Genomic DNA, 22,053 nt, shown 5'->3' with positions numbered 1-22,053 from the left:
TCAGAGCACATGGGGGATTGACAATCCTATAGTTGTTGCAGATGAAATGGAGAAAGTCATATTTAGAATAAAATGGGTAATTTCCCATAATGCTCTCCAAGGTAGCTGATGCATATTAAGCTGGAGGGTTTTTGTTGTTGTTGTTGTTGTTGTTTTTAAGGATTGTGATTGGATGGTGGGGATTGAATCATTTGCATTTGCACAAATGTGAACTCATAGTGCAGGAACCTGCAGATTTGTGTGCATTTGTGTGAAAGACGGTGAGATTGACATGAAGAGCTGTTTGACATGAAGCATTCAGTCCCAATTGCTTTTTCACTTTTTTCCCCATTATTTGTCTCTTTTGTCTCATTTTGTTTTTTATTTGGCAATTATTTTGCCTTATTTTCAGTGGTGCTTGAAAATTTGTGAACCCTTTAGAATTTTCTATATTTCTGCATAAATATGACCTAAAACATCATCAGATTTTCACACAAGTCCTAAAAGTAGATAAGGAGAACCCAGTTAAACAAATGAGATGAAAATAGTATACTTGGTCATTTATTTATTGAGAAAAATGATCCAATATTTGTGAGTGGCAAAAGTATGTGAACCTCTAGGATTAGCAGATAATTTGAAGGTGAAATTAGAGTAAGGTGTTTTCAATCAATGGGATGACAATCAGGTGTGAGTGAGCACCCTGTTTTATTTAAAGAACAGGGACCTTATCAAAGTCTGATCTTCACAACACATGTTTGTGGAAGTGAATCATGGCACGAATAAAGGAGATTTCTGTGGACCTCAGAAAAAAGTGTTGTTGATGCTCATCTGGTTGGAAAAGGTTACAAAACCATCTCTAAAGAGTTTGGACTCCACCAATCCACAGTCAGACAGATTGTGTACAAATGGAGGAAATTCAGGACCATTGTTACCTTCCCCAGGAGTGGTCGACCAACAAAGATCACTCCAAGAGCAAGGCGAGGTCACAAAGGACCCCAGGGTAAATTCTAAGCCAGTGAAGGCCTCTCTCACATTGGCTAATGTTAATGCTCATGAGTCCACCATCAGGAGAACACTGAACAACAATGGTGTGCATGGCAGGGTTGCAAGGAGAAAGCCACTGCTCACCAAAAAGAACATTGCTGCTCATCTGCAGTTTGCTAAAGATCACGTAGAAAGCCAGAAATAGCCAGAAGGCTATTGGAAAAATGTTTTGTGGATGGATGAGACCAAAATACAACTTTTTTGGTTTACATGAGAAGCGTTATATTTGCTGAAAGCAGAACACTGCATTCCAGCACAAGAACCTTATCCCATCTGTGAAACATGGTGGTGGTAGTATCATGGTTTGGACCTGTTTTGCTGCATGTGGGTCAGGACGGCTTGCCATCATTGATAGAACAATGAATTCTGAATTATACCAGCAAATTCTAATGGAAAATTTCAGGACATCTGTCCATGAACTGAATCTCAACAAGACAATGAACCTAAGCACACAAGTCATTCTCCCAATGAATGGTTAAAGAAGAATAAAGTTAATGGTTTGGAATGGCCAAGTCAAAGTCCTGACCTTAATCCAATGGAAATGTTGTGGAAGGACCTGAAGCGAGCAGTTCATGTGAGGAAACCCACCAACATCCCAGACTTGAAGCTGTTCTATATGGAGGAATTGGCTAAAATTCTTCCAAGCCTGTGTGCAGGACTGATCAACAGTTACCGGAAACGTTTAGTTGCAGTTATTGCTGCACAAGGGGGTCACACCAGATACTGAAAGCAAAGGTTCACATACTTTTGCCACTCACAGATATGTAATTGTTAGGACTGGGACTGTTTTGACCTCTAGAGGCCGCTGTTATTTCCATCTTGTCATGTTTGTTTTGGCCTCTAGAGGCCACCACTGTGTTTTTGTGTTTGTCTTGATTGCCTGTTTCCTGCCCCACCTTGTTCCTTAATTGTTTTGTGTATAAATACCCCTCTGTTTGTTCCCTCGTCATGGAGTCTTTTTCCTATGCTATGCTGTTAGTGCTAGTTCCCTCTGTCCCATGTACCTTGCCTGTGTCTTAGTATTCTTGGTTTTGTTGCTTTCTTTTGGACTTTGTGGATTTTGTTTTGACCTTTGAATCTTCTTAGCGTTTGAGTTTTTGCCTCTTCTTTTCTTAGTTGGATTTTGGACATTGAACCTTGGGATATTTTTATTTTTGTATATCTTCTGAGCTTTGGATTATTATTTTTGTTTTTTCCCTTGGATTGTATATATTTTGTAAATAAACCTTTTGATACTTTTTTACTTCCGCCTCACGCCTCTGCACTTGAGTCATCCCCCTGGTGGCCTAGTGGGGGTTTGCTGGATTATCACACCAGCGAACCAGGTTCGAATCCCAGCAAAACCCTAACAGACAGACTCCGTCATGACCGACTCAGCAGAGGCTGCTTCAACTGTCTACCTGGCCAACCTTCAGGGAATTATGGCAGCTTTGACACACTTCAGAGCGACCATGGACGCTCATGGACGAATGCTCACCAGCCAACGTGAGGCCCTTGCTCGCCACGAGGTACTGCCCCAGCAAATTGGGAAAACTGACACCTCTGCCTGCATCTCCTCATCCTGATCCAGCTCCTGTTCCTGCTCCAGTGCCTCCCACCACACTGTCTCCTTCACCTCGCGAACCCAGCCTTCCTGCACCACAGAGGTATGACGGCAAGCACGGTGAGTGCCAGGAGTTCCTTACCCTGTGCCAACTCACCTTTGAGCTCCAGCCTACCACCTACACTATGGATCGCCGCAAGATCGCCTTTGTGATAACCTTGTTAGCTGGTAAGGCACGAGCTTGGGCAACAGCTATCTGGCAGAGACGGGGACCCGAGTGCTCTGATTTTGAACTGTTTACTGAAGAGATGCTTCGGGTCTTCGACCAGGCAGACATCAGTACCGACGCGGCCAGAAAGCTCATGTCCATCCGGCAAGGAGGAAGCGTCGCAGACTACGCCATATCGTTCCGGACGCTCGCAGCAGTCAGCGGATGGAATGAGGCTGCCCTGGTTTCAGCCTTTCACCATGGTTTGTCTGACCCCATCAAAGATGGCCTGGCCTCTATTGGATGCCCAAGTGACCTAAAAACTCTGATCTCACATGTTATTCGTCTGGACAACAGGATTAGAGAACACCGCCAAGTCCTGAGTCTCTCCGGCCTCACTGCCTCTACATGGAGCCTGTCTACCTCCTCCAGTGACTGTCCAGAGCCCATGCAAGTTGGCCGTACTCGTCTCTCCATAGCCGAGAGGGAGCACAGAAGGAGGGACAAGTGCTGCATCTACTGTGGCAAGCCTGGTCACTTCTGAGCATCATGTCCCGAGCTCTTGGGAAAAGGACCACCCCATCCAGCCGAGGGAGGGTTGTGACGGGGCCTACCCTCTCTCCCGGACTCCCTGGCCAAGGAGTCTACATCCTGGTCTCCATCTCCTGGGGTGAGTCCGTCCACTCTTGTCAAGCCTTGTTAGACTCAGGGGCGGCTGGAAACTTTATGGATATCCACTTCGTCCAAAGCATCAATGTCCCAACTGCGCCTCTTGAAGTCCCACTGTCTGTGTCTGCCCTCGATGGCCAAGCGTTAGGTGATGGAAGAGTCACCCAAGTTACTTCTCCAGTTTTCCTCCAGTCTCAAGGTCACAAGGAAGAAATATCCCTGCACCTGATTCCTTCACCTGAGTTCCCAGTTATTCTAGGTCTTCCTTGGCTTACCCGCCACAACCCTCATATAGACTGGGTTACTAGCCAGGTTGGGGAATGGGGCCCTGCATGCCATGCCTCTTTTCTGCTCTCTAGCTCTCCTGTGTCTCCTGCCGAGCCCCCTGATCTCACCGAGCTATCTCAAGTTCCCACAGAGTACTGGGATTTGAAGGAGGTATTCAGCAAGAGCAGGGCCGCCGTTCTTCCTCCGCACCGGGCCTACGACTGTGCCATTGACTTGCTCCCTGGGACTACCCCTCCTCGTGGCAGACTGTTTTCCCTCTCTCAGCCAGAACCCAAGGCCATGGAGGAATACCTCAAAGACGCCCTGGTCTCTGGGTTCATTCGACCCCCCACCTCACCTGCTGGTGCTGGCTTCTTCTTTGTCGGCAAGAAGGATGGGGGGCTCCGTCCATGTATTGACTACAGGGGCCTGAACAAGATCAGTGTGCGCAACCGATATCCCCTTCCGCTGATGTCCACAGCATTCGACTTGCTCCAAGGCGCCACCGTCTTCACCAAGTTGGACCTACGGAACGCATACCACCTCATCTGTATCCGACAGGGAGACGAGTGGAAGACTGCCTTTAACACCCCGTCTGGGCACTACAAATACCAGGTGATGCCCTTCGGACTCACCAACGCACCAGCTGTTTTTCAGGCCCTAATCAATGACGTCTTGAGGGACATGATTAACCTGTACATTTTTGTCTACCTCGACAACATCCTTATCTTTTCCAAGACCGTGCAGGAGCACCGCCACCATGTCTGCCAGGTTCTCCAGAGGCTGCTACAGAACAATCTGTTCGCCAAGGCCCAGAAATGCGAATTTCATGTTCCCGAGGTCTCCTTTCTGGGTTTTATTGTATGGACAGGCCAACCCCAAATGGACCCAGCCAAGACCCTGACCGTCCGGGACTGGCCCACTCCCAAGTCCGTCAAAGAGGTTCAGCGGTTCTTAGGATTTGCTAACTTCTACCGCAAGTTTATCAGGAACTTTAGTTCTGTAGCATCACCCATGTCGGACCTCACCAAAGGGACAGGTGGATCTTATGTCTGGTCTTCTCAGGCGGAAAAGGCGTTCAAAAACCTCAAGCACCGCTTCTGCATGGCACCCATTCTGGTCCTCCCGGACACCTCCCAACCATTCATCGTGGAGGTGGACACCTCAGACAGTGGTGTCGGCGCGGTGCTCTCTCAACATTCGGAAGGAACGCTGCACCCCAGCACTTACTTCTCCCACCGCCTGAGTCCTGCAGAGTCCCGGTACGATGTGGGGGATCGAGAACTGCTAGCAGTCAAACTGGCCCTTGAGGAGTGGAGGCACTGGCTGGAGGGAGCGCAACATCCATTCCTGGTTTGGACGGACCACAAGAACCTGGAGTACCTCCAGCAAGCCAAGAGACTGAACCCACGACAGGCTAGGTGGGCCCTGTTTTTCAGTCAGTTTGACTTCACCCTCTTGTACCGCCCCGGCTCCAAGAACACCAAACCTGATGCACTGTCCAGGCTGTTCTCTGCCACTAACAGGGAGAGTGAAGTCGGGCCTATTATCCCTGTGTCCCGGATTGTGGCCCCTGTCCACTGGGGTATTGAGGAGGCCGTCCGACGAGCCCAATGCCAGGACCCCAGTCCTGGGACGGGGCCACAAGGCCTCTTGTAAGTCCCACATCAAGCCCGGGCCAAGGTTCTCCAGTGGGGTCACTCTTCCCCTCTCACCGCCCACCCGGGAGCTCGAAGGACTCTGGACTTCCTGAAAAGATGCTTCTGGTGGCCTAACATGGAGAAGGAAGTAAGGTCATTTGTCCTGTCCTGTGAGGTCTGCACCAGAACCAAGAACCCGCGACAGCGTCCCCAGGGTCTCCTGCATCCTCTGACCATTCCCTGGCATCCCTGATCCCACGTGGCAGTCGACTTCATCACGGGTCTCCCTGAGTCACAAGGTAACACTGTCATATTGGTCATAGTTGACAGATTCTCCAAGGCCTGCCGCTTTTTACCACTGTGCAAGCTCCCTTCTGCTCTTGAAACTGCTAAACTATTATTCACTCATGTCTTCTGAGTCTTTGGTCTCCCGCAGGACATCGTCTCAGACCGAGGGCCCCAGTTCTCCTCCCGAGTGTGGCACGGGTTCTGCAAGGTCATCGGAGCCACTGCCAGCCTCTCCTCTGGGTTTCACCCACAGTCCAATGGCCAGACAGAGAGGCTCAACCAGGACCTGGAAACCACCCTGCGAGGCCTGGCTATGAATAACCCGACACCGTGGAGCACCTGGCTGCCATGGGCAGAGTACGCCCACAACACCCTGCAGTCATCGGCCACCAAGCTGTCGCCATTCCAGTGCCAATTCGGGTTCCAGCCACCTCTGTTCCCGGACCAGGAGGAGGACGCGGGGGTGCCCTCGGTCAACCAATATGTGAGACGCTGTCGCAAGACCTGGAGCAAGGTCAGGAAGACCCTCATCCAGACCTCCAGAACCAACCAGACTCAGGCCAACCACCATAGAAGACCTGCCCACGCTTTCCGCCCTGGGCAGTGGGTTTGGCTGTCCACTAAGGACCTTCTGCTGCGGGTGGAGAACCGCAAGCTTGCTCCTCGCTACATTGGCCCCTTCAAGGTGGTGCGCAGGTTGAACCCTGTCGCCTACCGGCTCCAGTTGCCCCGGACTCTGAGGATCAACCCCACATTCCATGTTTCTCTGTTGCGGCCCGTACTGACGTCCACGTATGCCCCTGCCCCTAGGAACCCCCCACCCCCCCCGCATCTTCCAGGGTCAGACTGTGTTCACCGTGCATCACCTGCTTGACTCCTGCCGGGTCCGCGGCGGGCTTCAATATCTAGTTGATTGGGAGGGCTATGGCCCTGAGGAACGCTGTTGGGTCCCCCCACGGGACATTCTAGATAAAGGACTATGCCGGGACTTCCATTCGGCCCATCTGGATCGCCCTGGGAACGTCAGGAGACGCTCCTGGGGGGGGGGGGGGGGGGTCCTGTTAGGACTGGGACTGTTTTGGCCTCTAGAGGCCACTGTTATTTCCATCTTGTCATGTTTGTTTTGGCCTCTAGAAGCCGCCACTGTGTTTTTGTGTTTGTCTTGATTGCCTGTTTCCTGCCCCACCTTGTTCCTTAATTGTTTTGTGTATAAATACCCCTCTGTTTGTTCCCTTGTCACAGAGTCTTTTTCCTATGCTATGCTGTTAGTGTTAGTTCCCTCTGTCCCATGTACCTTGCCTGTGTCTTAGTATTCTTGGTTTGGTTGCTTTCTTTTGGACTTTGTGGATTTTGTTTTGACCTTTGAATTTTCTTAGCGTTTGAGTTTTTGCCTCTTCTTTTCTTAGTTGGATTTTGGACATTGAACCTTGGGATATTTTTATTTTTGTATGTCTTCTGAGCTTTGGATTATTCTTTTTGTTTTTTTTCCTTGGATTGTATATATTTTGTAAATAAACTTTTTGATACTTTTCTACTTCCGCCTCACACCTCTGCACTTGAGTCATCCCCCTGGTGGCCTAGTGGGGGTTTGCTGGATTATCACACCAGCGAACCAGGTTCAAATCCCAGCAAAACCCTAACAGTAATATTGGATCCATCCATTATCTGTAGCCGCTTATCCTGTTCCACAGGGTCGCATCAAGCTGGAGCTTATCCCAGCTGACTATTGTTGAGAGGCAGGGTACACCCTGGACAAGTCGCCAGGTCATCACAGGGCTAACACATAGACACAAACAACCATTCACGCCTACAGTCAATTTAGAGCCACCAGTTGGTGGCTAACCTGCACCAATTGGTGGCTAGCTTAACCTAACTTAACCTGCATGTCTTTGGACTGTGGGGGAAACCAGAGCACCCAGAGGAAACCCATGTGAACACGAGGAGAACATGCAAACTCCACACAGAAAGGCCCTCGTTGGCCACTGGGCTCGAACCCAGGACCTTCTCGCTGTGAGGCGACAGTGCTAACCACTACACCACTGTGCCACCTGTAATATTGGATCATTTTCCTCAATAAACAAATGACCAAGTATAATATTTTTGTCTTTGTTTAACTGGGCTCTCTTTATCTGCTTTTAGGACTTGTGAAAATCTGATGATGTTTTAGGTCAGCCTTTCTCAACCGGGGTGCCGCGGCACCCTGGAGTGCCGTCAGGCTTCATTAGGGGTGCCGTCAAAAAAATATTTATTCTAACATTGAAATAAATAAAATGAATTAAAATTCCAAAAAACGATAGTTACACTAATGCAGATCATCGCTGCCTCATGCATCATCAAAATTTGTCTCACGGCCCCCTTTCCCATGTCACAATGTCACTGCCGGGGTCAGTGTATGGTCAGCGTGACTGCATATATTTTACATGGGGGTGTCTTGAGAATTTGCATACTTCTGAAGGGTGCCGTGACTGAAAAAAGGTTGAGAAATGCTGTTTTAAGTCATATTTATGCAGAAATATAGAAAATTCTAAAGGGTTCACAAACTTTCAAGCACCACTGTATACCATGTAATGTCCATAGATCTCATACAGCTTTCTGACTATTCCATTACCCCTCTCTCACATTTTCCACTTGGGCTAGAGTGTAACTGCAGTGGCCGTGCAGACGAGTGCGTGTTCGATGCAGAGCAGTACCGCAGTAGAGGTAGCGGTGGACGGTGCATTGGCTGTAGGGACAACACAGCAGGGCCGCATTGTGAATGGTGCAGAGAAAATTTCTACAGATCATCTCCACTTCTTCCCTGCAACAACTGCAGCTGTAACACTATGGGTAAGATACAGACATGTGAACATACAGACACGCATTGAAAAGATGAATATAAGATGGATAAAGGTTGAATTGAGGTATGTATATGTAAAACAAGAAAATTGGCAATATATTTTCTCTTGCATAAAATGTCACCATGCCTACATCTAACCAAAAAGGTAAGCTTCAAGGAAAAAGTCACCCTAAATAACTTACGTTATCAACATTTATAATTAATCTATGAGACACACACACACACACACACACACACACACACACACACACACACACACAGGATTAGGCATCCACTGGCCAACATGTCACTGTTGCTAAATATTTATATGCCTGTAGCATATTCTAACCTTAACCTTTTAGGAACCCCTAGTCCTTACTTTTTTCCCCTAGCATTTTCTCCCCTAGAAAAAGCTGTGTGTTCTGTGTAAAACAAAAATGATTTACTATGGGAACCAGCAAAATGACCCTGAAGCAATAAAATATTCATGCTTTCTTTTCATTGTGTGTATTTGATTCAGATAAAGAGAGTAAAGCATATAGTAGCCCCCACAGAGTTTAGAGGATTTTATTTTAACTTCTGCTGTACATAGCGACTAAATAGAAATAACATTCATTCCCAAGACAATCTAACCAAACCACATATACTGGAGGTCTTATCAACACTTTACAAATTAGTAATTAGCATCTGATTCCTTACTATACTATACTATACTATACTATACTATACTATACTATACTATACTATACTATACTATAGTGGTGCTTGAAAGTTTGTGAACCCATTAGAATTTTCTATATTTCTACAGAAATATGATCTAAAACATTACCAGATTTTCACAAAAGTCCTAAAAGTAGATAAAGAGAACCCAGTTAAACAAATGAGACAAAAATATTATACTTGGTCATTTATTTATTGAGGAAAATGATCCAATATTACATATCCATGAGTGGAGAAAAGTATGTGAACCTTTGCTTTCAGTATCTGGTGTGACCCCCTTGTACAGCAATAAGTGCAACTAAGACTACGTTCAGACTGCACCCTGAAACGACCCATATCCGATTTTTTTGCCCATATGCGACCTGTATCCGATTTGTTATTGACAATCTGAACGACACAGATCCGATTTTTTCACATGCGACCCAGGCCGCTTGGATATGTGGTCCTAAATCCGATGCATATCTGATATTTTCACATGCGACTGCAGTCTGACCGGACAGGTCGCATTCATGCGACCTACATGTCATCAACAAGAGACAAACGTCACTATTCTGCATTGGCTAATCCCGCCTCTTTGGTGGAAAACAACAACATTTGTACAGTTTTCAGAATTTAAATAGACTTTTATAGAATTGATCAAGCTAATGGTGGATTTGGTAGGGACCTGGATGTTTATCTGTTAGCCTGATTAAATAAAACAGTTTCTATAACTGATTTATAACTTAAACCATCCTGTATTACAAGATTATAAGATTGTTCTAGAAATTTCCAGTAATTTGACACCTTCAGTCTCATTACTCTGCTGCCCACATTAATCAGATTATTGTGTGAGTTCCGCCACCGCCACAAAAACCACATCGCCAGGTCTCGCCTCATCTCCATAGCAAACTGCACTGGTGTTTATGCACCTTGAGCCAGCGCTGACAGAAGTTGCAGAATTCAGCTGGCTATAAACAATCTAAATAAATATTTATAAAATGTAGAAAAAGTTGATTAATATGACGAAATAAATATGTGCAAATTATTAAGCCTGAATTAAGAGTTTGGTAATACAGTGGCCGTATCCTAAATGACTGCCTACTGAAGCTCAAGTGCACTATATAGAGTTTAAAAATCCATTACTTCCTAGTAACATGTAGTGCACTTATATAGAAATTAGAGAGGCATTTAGGCGTCAACCCTCGTTACCAGGCTACACGTTTTCATTTCAGTTCAGAAACAAAAACACACACGAGACCTCACACTTTAACACTAACCAGATAATTAAACAAAAAAAAATCATTAAACTTGAAGAGTGCGCTTTTTTTTTTGTTTACGTATTACGTAGATGTGCTTATTACGTGTCAATTTGCGCATGCGGGACACTTTTGGGTCGTTTTCCGTTCATATTGGAGATTGCATACAAGTCTCATATAATTGGTAATGTGAACGGCCTAACAAAAAAATCGGATTTCACAACAAATCGGATATGGGTCGTTTCAGGTTGCAGTCTGAACGTAGTGTAAATGTTTCCGGTAAGTGTTGATCAGTCCTGTGCACTGGCTTGGAGGAATTTTAGCCTATTCCTCCATACACAACAGCATCAACTCTGGGATGTTGGTGGGTTCCCTCACATGAACTGCTCACTTCAGGTCCTTCCACAAGATTTTGATTGGATTAAGGTCAGGACTTTGACTTGGCCATTCCAAAACATTAACTTTATTCTTCTTTAACCATTCTTTGGTAGAATGACTTGTCTTGCTGCATGACCCATCTTCTCTTGAGGTTCAGTTCATGGACAGATGTCCTGACATTTTCCTTTAGAATTCACTGGTATAATTCAGAATTTATTGTTCCATCAATGATGGCAAGCCGTCCTGGCCCAGATGCAGCAAAACAGGACCAAACCATTATACTACCACCACCATGTTTCACAGATGAGATCAGGTTCTTATGCTGGAATGCAGTGTTTTCCTTTCTCCAAACATAACGCTTCTCATTGAAACCAAAAAGTTCTATTTTGGTCTCATCCATTCACAAAACATTTTTCCAATAGCCTTCTGGCTTGTCCACATGATCTTTAGCAAACTGCAGATGAGAAGCAATGTTCTTTTTGGAGAGCAGTGGCTTTCTCCTTGCAACCCTGCCATGTACAGCACTGTTGTTCAGTGTTCTCCTGATGGTGGACTCATGAACATTAATATTAGCCAATGTGAGAGAGGCCTTCAGTTGCTTAGAAGTTACCCTGGGGTCCTTTGTGATCTTGACTTTGCTCTTAGAGTGATCTTTGTTGGTCAACTACTCCTGGGGAGGGTAACAATGGTCTTGAATTTCCTCCATTTGTACACAATCTGTCTGACTGTGGATTGGTGGAGTCCAAACTCTTTAGAGATGGTTTTGTAACCTTTTCCAGCCAGATGAGCATCAACAAGGCTTTTTCTGAAGTCCTCAGAAATCTTTGTTTGTGCCATGATACACTTCCACAAATGTGTTGTGAAGATCAGACTTTGATAGATCCCTGTTCTTTAAATAAAACAGGGTGCCCACTCACACCTGATTGTCATCCCATTGATTGAAAACACCTGACTCTAATTTCACCTTCAAATTAACTGCTAATCCTAGAGGTTCATATACTTTTGCCACTCACAGATATGTAATATTGGATCATTTTCCTCAATAAATAAATGACCAAGTATAATATTTTTGTCTCATTTGTTTAACTGGGTTCTCTTTAGCTACTTTTAGGACTTGTGTGAAAATCTGATGATGTTTTAGGTCATATTTATGCAGAAATATAGAAAATTCTAAAGGGTTCACAAACTTTCCAGCACCACTGTATATGATTTTTCTTCCATTGAGCACCTTTTTAGTTAAAATTCTATTAAAACAGTCATTAGAATATCTCTGCTACAGAATCAGGCTGCAGGCTATATGAGTAAAGTACAGATATTAAATTTGTAATTGTACATATGAGTCAGTAATCCAGTTGCAGCTGTCAAAGCAGTTGTCTATCAATAATTTGAATTCATTCTCCCTCTCTACCTTTCTCCAGGCTCTGTGAGTTTGCAGTGTGATGAGGAAGGCATGTGTCTCTGCAGGCCGAGTGTGGTGGGGGTAAAGTGTGATGTTTGCAGGCCTGGATTCCACTCCTTTGGACCAGGAGGCTGCAGGTAACAACAATACTAATAAGCCAATGCTAATATTTTATTCATGTTTAAGAACTTCTTTGGTCATGTTTCGCCAAATTCTTTAATAGAAGTACATCAACTCTATATGACAAATTTCCTCATTCTTATTTTTAGTATAAACTTTATTTTTTCCTTCAGTATTCATTCAAATTTTCAAACACCATGAGATTTTTTTCCCCAAGTTTTCCTTTTGCCCAGCCCAATTAGCTGTGTTTGGCTTTTCTAAATGTATTTTTGACAGCCAATCAATTTTACTTCACTTTCAAATGAAACTGTGTACAACTGTCATAATTGGTCTTAGAGGAATGGCTGGCACCAATTTAACTTTAGACCTATTGGGGTTTTTTTATTATAATTGCTGCAATAATAATAATAATAATAATAATACAACTGTCAACTGTACAACTGTCATAATTGGTCTTAGAGCAATGGCTGGCACCAATTTTACCTTATACCTATTGGGTTTTTTTATTATAATTGCTACAATAATAATAATAATAATAATAATAATAATAATAATAATAATAATATATGGGCAAACCAGAGTCAAGCTTGAGTGGAACAAGAATTAGCAAAGATAAGCGTCTGTACCCAAACCTTAGTTAGATGATCTCTTTTGCAGGATTCATAGAGAATGATGTCTCCTTTTTTTCCACATAAAAATAAAATATTTATTCATTTTTATAATTCACCATTAAGTATGTGTCATGACCTGGAGGTCACAGAAACAGATAGGATCCAATGTGCAACTACAGGAAATGAGCAGAAGCTGAGGAGTGGGTTCGTGAGGAGGGCAGGCAGGTGACAGGTGCAACAACACAATCCAAAACCCACTCAGTGAAATCCAGGAAGACAGCACAAGGGCAGAGTGACTGATGATAATGATCTCAGGGAGAAAAAATGGAGCTGGAAAAAATAAAGTCCCTATCACAGTGGTGGCAGCAAGTCCCAAAAAATGCCAGACAAAGTCATAATCCAAAACGTAAACAAAGCCCTGAGCCAAAGTCACAGCAACAGGTCCCAAAACTGGCAGGCAAAATCATAATCCAAGAAACATTACCAAAGTCAAGGAACAGAGTGTGAGCATGAATGTGAACGTGAACTAGACAAAACTTATGGCGAGTATTTATCCACATTGAGTGACTCTCCTCTGTGTGTTTATATAGAGTGGTTGATAACACGTGTGTAGCAGGAGTGCTAACACAGCACAGGGAGAACAGGGAAAAATGGGGAGTGGAGCACAAGGTGCAGGTCAGGATCTGGAAGTACCCGGCTGGATCGTGACAGTATACCCCCACCCCACCCCCTTGCGGACACCTCTGGGCATCCCAGACAGAGCTCCTGGGTTCTTGCAGTGGAAATCCCTGATGAGCGCAGGGTCGAGGAATGATGAAAACTGGTGCTGTGGTGAATCTACTCTTAAGAGAAAAGAAGGCTCTCTCAGCCTAGTCGGACCATGAGAAGGGGTGCTTGGAAGATGTGAATTCAGTCAGAGGAGTGGTGATGGTGCTATAGTTCTTGATAAACCTTCAATAGAAGTTAGCAAACCCCAAAAAGTGCTGCAGTTCCTTACAGGAAGAGGGAACAGGCCACTCAAGGACTGCCTTGACCTTGTCAGGGTCCATTTGGACCGCCCCAGGGGAAATCACAAAACCCAAGAAAGACACGGTGTGCTTGTGAAACTCATACTTTTCTGCTTTGGCAAAGATTTGGTTCTCTAAGAGTCATTGTTGGACCTGTGTGATGTGGGACCAATGGATCTCCAATGTGGGGGAGAAGATGAGGATATCATTGAAGTAAATAAAGATGAACTGGTTCATAAAATCTTGTAAAACATTATTGATTAGGGCTTGAAAGCCCGAGGGTGCATTAGTGAGCCCAAAGGGAAGAACCAGATATTCATAGTGGCCTATAGGAGTGTTAAATGCTGTCTTCCATTCATCTCCTTCTCTTATTCGTAATTCGAAGGCAGTGGACGTGAGTGGTAGGGGAAAGCGGTTCCTGACAGTGATAGCATTAAGTCCCCGATAGTCAATGCAGGGCCTGAGGGACTTGTCTTCTTTTCCGCAAAGAAGAACCCTGCTCCAGCTGGAGAGAATGATGGACGAATGATGCCAGCTGCTAGAGACTCCAAGATGTATTTGTCCATGGCCTCCCACTCCAAGGGGGAAAGAGAGTAGACACAACCCCTGGGAGGTGTGCATCAGGTAACAGTTATATGGCACAATTGTAGGCTCAGTGTGAAGGAAGAGAGGTGGCACAAGCCTTACTGAACACCACACAAAGGTCCAGATATTCAGGAGGCACATTAGAAAGAGCAATAGTCTCATCAGGACTGGTGACAAGAAGGGCCAGAGGAGTCTGAGCAGATGATAGGCAGGAGGCCAGGCAATGACTACGCCAAGAAAGAATGGTCCTCTTGCTCCAGTTAATGTGGGGATTGTGGAGGTGTAGCCAGGGAAGACCCAGCACAATAAACAATGGAGTTGTTCATGGTGGAAAACAAAATTGATTCAATGTGATTACCAGAAAGCTTCAAAGTAACAGGGTCAGAGACACAGGAAATGGGGGTGAGTTCAGCCCCATTCAGAGCTTTGGTGACAAGGGGGCAATCTAACTGATGCAAGGGGATGTCCAATTCTTCCACCCAGGAAGTCTTGGTAAAGCTCTGGTCTGCACTGGAATCAATGAGGGCTTGAACAGACTGGACCCTGTTCTGGAACGAGATCTCAACAGTCAATGTTGACCTAACAGCAGGCAAAATGTGTGTAGAGATGCCCACCCGTATGCCCACATGTACTGGTGGGCAGAGCCTTTTACTGGGCAGCAGAAGATGAAATGTCCAGACTATCCACAATAAAAACAGGAACTAGTTTCTCAATGGCGTCTTCTTTCCTTGGGAGTTACCCAGGTTCTAGGTCCCGTGATTGAAGCCTGAAGGCTCTTCATCTGTGAGGAGAGACTTTGTAGGGTTTCAGTGATGGAGGACATGCTCTGGTGAGCAGTTATAATTTCTTGTTGATGAAATCCCAGAACAGAGCCCTGCTTAACCAATGGCAATTTGAGTGCATTGTAGTCTGCTGGGTCCATGGTGTGACAGATAAATTCTGTCATGACCCTGAGGTCATGGAAACAGGACACAATGTGCAACTACAGGAAATGCACAGAAGCGTACCTGAGGAGTGGGCTTGTGAGGAGAGCAGGTAGGTAACAGGTGCAGTAGTACAGTCCAAAACCCACTCAGTGAAATCCAGGAAGACGACGCAAGGGCAGAGTGACTAATGATAATAATCCCAAGGAGAAAAAATGGAGCCAGAAAAAATAACAAAGTCCCCAATCAGAGCAATGGCAACAAGTCCCAAAAACAGCAAGCAAAGTCGTAATCCAAAATGTAAACAAAGTCCCAAGCCAGAGTCACAGCAAATAGTCCCAAAAAATGGCAGGCAAAATCATAATTCAAAATGTAAACAAAATCCCAAGCCAAAGTCACAGCAACAGGTCCCAAAAATGGCAGGCAAAATCATAATCCAAGAAACATGAACAAAGTCGAGGAACAGACCGTGAGCATGAATGTGAACGTGAACTAAATAAAACTTACATCAAGTATTTATGCATGTTGAGTGAATCTCCTCGGTGTGTTTATATAGAGTGGCTGATAACAAGTGCATAGCAGGAGTGCTAATACAGCACGGGGAGAATGGGGAAAAATGTGGAGAGGAGTGCAAAGCGCAGATCAGGATCTGGAAGTACCAGGATGGATCATGACAATATGTTTAGATATGTTAGCCACAAGTTTGGTAAATTTGCGAGTTAATTTTATTTTGTTTCGTAGTTAATGCCACCTTAAGTGTCTAGATTATTAGTCTTTGATCATTTGAAAATACATTTTAATTACTTTCATTCTTGTATAGATAGATACAGTGCCTTGCAAAACACCATCCCCCTTGGTGATTGTCTTGTTTTATTGCATTACAAGCTGGAATTAAACTGGATTTTTGGGGGGATAGCAGCATTTGATTTACACAACATGCCCACCACTTTAAAGGTGCACAATTTTTTTATTGTGACACAAACAGTAATTGAGATGAAAAAACAGACATCTGGAGTGTGCATAAGTATTCACACACACACACACACACACACACACACACACACACACACACACACCAAAGTCAATACTTTATAGAGCCACCTTTTGCTACAATTATAGCCGCAAGTCTCTTGGGGTATGTCTCTATTAACTTAGCACATCTAGCCACTGGGATTTTTGCCCATTCCTCAAGGCAAAACTGCTCCAACTCCTTCAAGTTAGATGGGTTACATTGGTGTACAGCAATCTTCAAGTTATGCCACAGATTCTCAATTGGATTAAGGTCTGGGCTTTGATTAAGGTCTTGGCCATTCCAAGACATTTAAATATTTCCCTTTAAACCACTCCAGTGTAGCTTTAGCATTATGTTTAGGGTCACTGTCCTGCTAGACCATGAAACTTTGTCCCAGTCTCAAATCTCTGGCCGACTCAGAAACAGGTTTTCCTCCAGAATTGCCGAGAAGTGTGAGTTTCATCTACATCAAATTTCCTTCTTGGGGTATGTCATCAGTGCAGAAGGAGTCAGCATGGATTCTTCCAAGGTGTCTGCCATCATGTCCTGGCCTGTACCCACATCAGTGAAGGAACTCCAATGTTTCCTAGGGTTCGCCAACTTCTATCATTGCTTCATCAGAGGTTTTAGTATGATTGCTGCTCCCTTAACGGCCCTGTTAAAGAAGGGACCCAAATGCCTCCAATGGAACCTCGCAGCTGAGGAAGCCTTCAATTGACTCAAGACTGCCTTCACTTCAGCCCCGATCCTGAAACACCCTGACCCGAGCAACCCCTCCATGGTCAAAATAGATGCCTCCTAAACTGGGGTAGGCGGTGTCTTGTCTCAGCATTTCAGCAAGAAACCCAAACTTCACCCAGTGGCATTCTTCTCGAAAAAACTCATGTCTGCAGAAAGAAACTACAACATTGGGAAAAGAGAACTGTTAGCAATCAAGCTAGCTCTTGAGGAGTGGAGGCACTAGCTTGAGGGAGCTACACACCCCTTTGTAATAGTAACTGACCTATAAGAACCCAGAATACCTCAAGAAAGCCAAAAGACTGAATCCACGCCAAGCCAGATGGACACTCTTCTTCACGCATTTTCAGTTCATGATCTCCTTTCATTCAGGTTCCAAGAACTCCAAGGAGGACACTCTCACATGTATTCAACCTGTCACATCGTAACCCTGAGTCTCACCCAATTATCACACCCAACTGTTTCGTCCAGACTATTATCTGAGATTTGGACCAAGATATAAGAACCTCCCAACCTCGAGAGAGTCAAGCCAACTGTCCTCCTGGCCTCCTCTACATCCCTAAGCATCTCTGAGGGAGACTCATCACATGGGCACATGCATCTCCTGCCATGGGCCATTCAAGTAGCCAACAGACTCACCAGATGCTAAAGAGTAAGTACTGCTGGGAGAGCATGCAAACTGAGGTCAACTAGTTCATTGCTTCCTGCTCTGAGTGTGCCCAAGCAAAGGTTCCATGAACCCCTTCCTCTGGTAAACTCTGTCCCCTCCCCATGCCTCAGAGACCCTGGTCCCACCTGGCCATCGATTTCATCACAGACCTACCACCATCTCAAGGTAACACCACCATCATGGTCACCATGATCAGATTTTCTAAGGCACTGAGACTCATTCTGCTACATGGCATCCCTACTGCATTCCAGACTGCTGAACTGTCATTTCAGTATGTTTTCAGATATTTTGGCATCCTGGAGGACATAGTCAGTGACCGTGGTCCCCAGTTCATTTCGAGATTATGGACCTGTTTCATGCAGTGATTAGGAGTCTCAGTGAGCCTAACATCTGGATATCACCCCCAGTTCAGTGGCCAGGGGGAGAGGGCTAACCAGGTGATTGGTTGTTTCCTTTAGATTTTCTGCATGAGGAACCAGGGGGACTGGTCTCGATTCATCCTATGGGCCGAGTATGCACAGAACTCGCTTAAGCACTCTGCTATGCAACTAAAACCATTTCAGTGCATGCTCAGCTAGCAGCCACTCCTGTTCCCTGGAACGACACACCCACTCAGGTTCAAGCAGTTGAGGAGTGGTTTTCATGAAGTCAAGCAATTTGGGAAGAGGTTCACCAGAGCATTGAGACAGTAAACACCAAGTATAAGGAGTATGCTGACAAGCATAGAAGTGACAACCCAGAATTTGCTCCTGGAGACAGAGTATGGGTGTCCATGAGAGACCTCATGGAACCCAACACATGCAAGAAGCTTCAGGCATGCTACATCGGTCCCTACAAGATACTCTGGAGCATCAATGGAGTCTCATACCGACAAGAGCTCCCACCTCACTGCCGTATAGCCCCAACCTTCCATGTCTCATGTCTGAAACTAGCCATTCAAGGCCTTCTTGCTGAGAATGCTCCTGCTCAAGATCATCTTCCTCTTAGCCTAGAAGGAGAACCCATCTAGTAGGTGAACAGAATACTCGAATCTAGATGCAGAAGAGGACAGTTAGAATACTTGGTAGACTGGGAGGGCTATGGACCAGAGGAACAAAGCTGGGTAGGAGCCAAGGACATTCTAGATCCACTGCTCACACAGGAGTTTCATTCACAGCAGGCTGACAAGCCTGCACCAAGGGGGAGAGGGCACCCCAGGAAAAATGTAGCTCCCAGAGGGAGCTCCTCGGGGGGGTTCTGTCAGTAATGGCATTGAGAGAGATGGCTCTAACCAAACTACAAACATGGCTTCTCAGAACTACAACACCCAAGAAGCACAGCACCCCCTGTCACCAGCTTATTGAAGTCAGCTATCTCTCATTCACATCTAATCAGCCACGCTACTTAAACCCCACACACTCTCACTGCGAAGTATTTTTCTGAGTTTACCCAGTCATACCAAGCCTTATCTGTTCTGCCTGCTCACCTGTTTCTTTGACCCTTGCTATTGCTATTTCCCACTATGTCTCTAGTCTATTATATCTTGCTCTGTTTACCGATCGACCGATCCTTGCCTGCCTTTGACTACTCTTCTAGTTTTGCAATTTAGCTACATCTTCAGTTTGCTTTCCCACTCTCCCCTGCATATATATCCATAAGTGTCTGCACCCTGACACATACATACAAACACCATAAGCTATTGCAGCTAGTAAACACACCAAAATATCTTATTCTGACAGCTAAAATTACAGATAAAATCCGATCTTGGTTGATAATCATACATAATTTTTAAAACAAAGTACATTTATTATTTAAGCATTGATACTCATAGTTTATTAAATGGAGTCCAGGTATGATGGTCAGGAAACACAGCAGAACTCAAGGCACAGGCGGTCAGAGTTGTCACAGGCATATCCAAATTGTTAGGCCAAATAAATAGACTTGGAGGGCTATGGACCAGAGGAACAAAGCTGGGTAGGAGCCAAGGACAATTGTAGTGCAAGAAACTATGGAGCATTCAGTGAAAGTTCACTAAACACAGAGTAGGTGCACACATCAGAGGAATAAGCCAATGACATAGCAAGCATAGAGATGGAACCAAAACAAAAACAAAGGCACTTGGCAAAATATAAGCACCACTTGCCACACTAGGAACCACATTGTGTGCTGAGGGAATTCATGACAGAATTAGGACAAATGAAACATGGAAAAAGAATGTCTGGACAGTAGGCATGAAGAAGTCCAGAGACATATCACACACTGTGAAAGAATGGGAAGAGAAAAAAGTTGATTGCTTCAGGCTTCTTACAGTGATGCCCCATGGTTGACTCCAGCTACAGCTGTCTCAGAATCATCCCACTGGACTGAGACCTCAGAACAGACTGAGGAGCTCCTGGAAAGATTATACCTCACAGTTGGCCTCTGAATGACTTGGGATCCCCCAGAAGGACCTGGAATGTTGTGTGGCCAGGGATAGAGAAATTTGGGCTGACCTTCTCAGCCTGCTGAATGAATGAATCAATGAATGCCACATATGTGTTACTTGGACACAATAGATAGAAGTAGTTTTCAGTAGGATCTCTCTTATAAGTAGGATCTCTGCTTATTTTGGTGAAACTCCATCAGGAAGCTGGTTGAGAAGATGCTGAGAGTGTGCAAAGTTTCAATAACAATACTCTTATGAATTTAAATAGTTTTATGAAGAGTAAATAGCTTTAGTACCTTTTTTGGTCACTGAAAGTGGTATCTTAATTTCCATTTGAAAATAATATAAGCAAATGTGTCCAAACCTTTGACTGATACTGTTTTGCATTTTTGGGCATGAAGACACAAATAAAAAAACATAATGCAGAATACAATATATCAAGCAAATCAAATACAAACACCCCTCTCTCTCTCTCTCTCTCTCTCTCTCTCTCTCTCTCTCTGTCTCCCTCCCTTGTGGCTCTTGTGAGTCAGTATGCTGTGGTGTGAATTAGCTGGTTTGGAGGAGCAGAGCATAACTGGCCAAAATTGAGAAGTAGAAGAGAAGAGAGTGTGACTGAGAGAGGGAGAGGAGGAAGCTGAAAGAAAAGACAAATCAGGCTAGAAAGACTGAGAGAGAGAGAGAGAGAGAGAGAGAGTAACATGTGTGTGATAATTGAATTATAAGTAATACACAGCTAATTAAAGCACAGATGCTGGATTGCAGTGATAATCAGCAGGTTTTGTTTGAGGGAACATAAATATGTAAGAGACATGATATAAATATGATGGGTTTTTATTATTATTTATACTGTATACAAAGCATGTTTAGTAACCTTAAATCCAGCTCATTCTTATTTTCTGCATAAGCATATGGAGAAAAGCTTGCTGCATTAAATCCATCTCAGTTTTTTTAAAATAAATGAATAATAAAAGTGAACTGAAAATTATTAAAAGTACTTATTAATTATAATAATTGTGTACATTTGACCCCTCCTTGAATCGCCACCTTAACATGGTGGAGGGGTTTGAGTTCCTCAGGGATTCTAGGAGCTATATTAGCTATATTTTGGGGGGCATTTGCTCCTGGGACAGTCTCCCAAGGCAAACAGGTCCTAGATGAGAGGTCAGACAAAGAGCGGTTCAGAATGACCCTTATGAGAGGAAAAGCAGGTAGCCGAGTGCCCTCACCTGGACCAGGGATACCGGGGCCCCACCCTGGAGCCAGGCATGGGGTAGGGGCTCATCAGCAAGCGCCTGGTGCCCGGGCCTATGTCTGTGGGGCCAGGCCAGGCCCAGCCCGGATGAGTAACATGGAACCACTCTCCTGTGGACCCACCACCCGGAGGAGGTGCCATAAGGGTCCGGTGCACTGTGGATCGGGTAGTAGCCGAAGGCAGAGGCCCTGGTGTACTGATCCACAGCTGACAAAACTGGCTTTTGGGACATGGAATGTCACCTCTCTGGTGGGAAAGGAGCCTGAGTTTGTGCATGAGGTTGAGTGGTACTGACTAGATATAATTGGGCTCACCTCAACGCATAGCTTGGGTTCTGGAACCAATTTCCTGGAGATTCTTTTCTATGCTGGATTTGCCAAAGGTAAGCGGTGCCAGGCAGAGGTGGGGCTATTGGTAGCCCCCAGTTCAGTGCACTAACATCGGCGTTCTCCCCAGTAAATGAGAGGGCCGTTTCCCTGCGCCTTCAGGTCAGGGAATGGTCTCTAACTGTCATTTGCGCTTATGCGCCAAATGATAGTTCAG

General features: G+C 45.0%; 1 protein-coding gene across 1 annotated transcript in view; it reads left to right on the top strand.

The window, feature by feature from the left end:
• The window catches only part of lamc3 (laminin, gamma 3), a 574,068-nt gene that overhangs the window by 266,783 nt on the left and 285,232 nt on the right, over window positions 1-22,053 (top strand). The window contains exons 5-6 of the mRNA XM_060912770.1: window positions 8,276-8,464; window positions 12,205-12,322. Of these exons, the coding sequence (XP_060768753.1) occupies window positions 8,276-8,464; window positions 12,205-12,322 (307 nt within the window). The remainder of the gene's footprint in view (window positions 1-8,275; window positions 8,465-12,204; window positions 12,323-22,053) is intronic.

Source organism: Neoarius graeffei, chromosome 28 (genome assembly GCF_027579695.1).
Source record: "Neoarius graeffei isolate fNeoGra1 chromosome 28, fNeoGra1.pri, whole genome shotgun sequence".
Taxonomy (NCBI): domain Eukaryota; kingdom Metazoa; phylum Chordata; class Actinopteri; order Siluriformes; family Ariidae; genus Neoarius; species Neoarius graeffei.
Note: the sequence above shows the minus strand (reverse complement) of the source record. Positions and strands in the feature narration are given on the sequence as shown.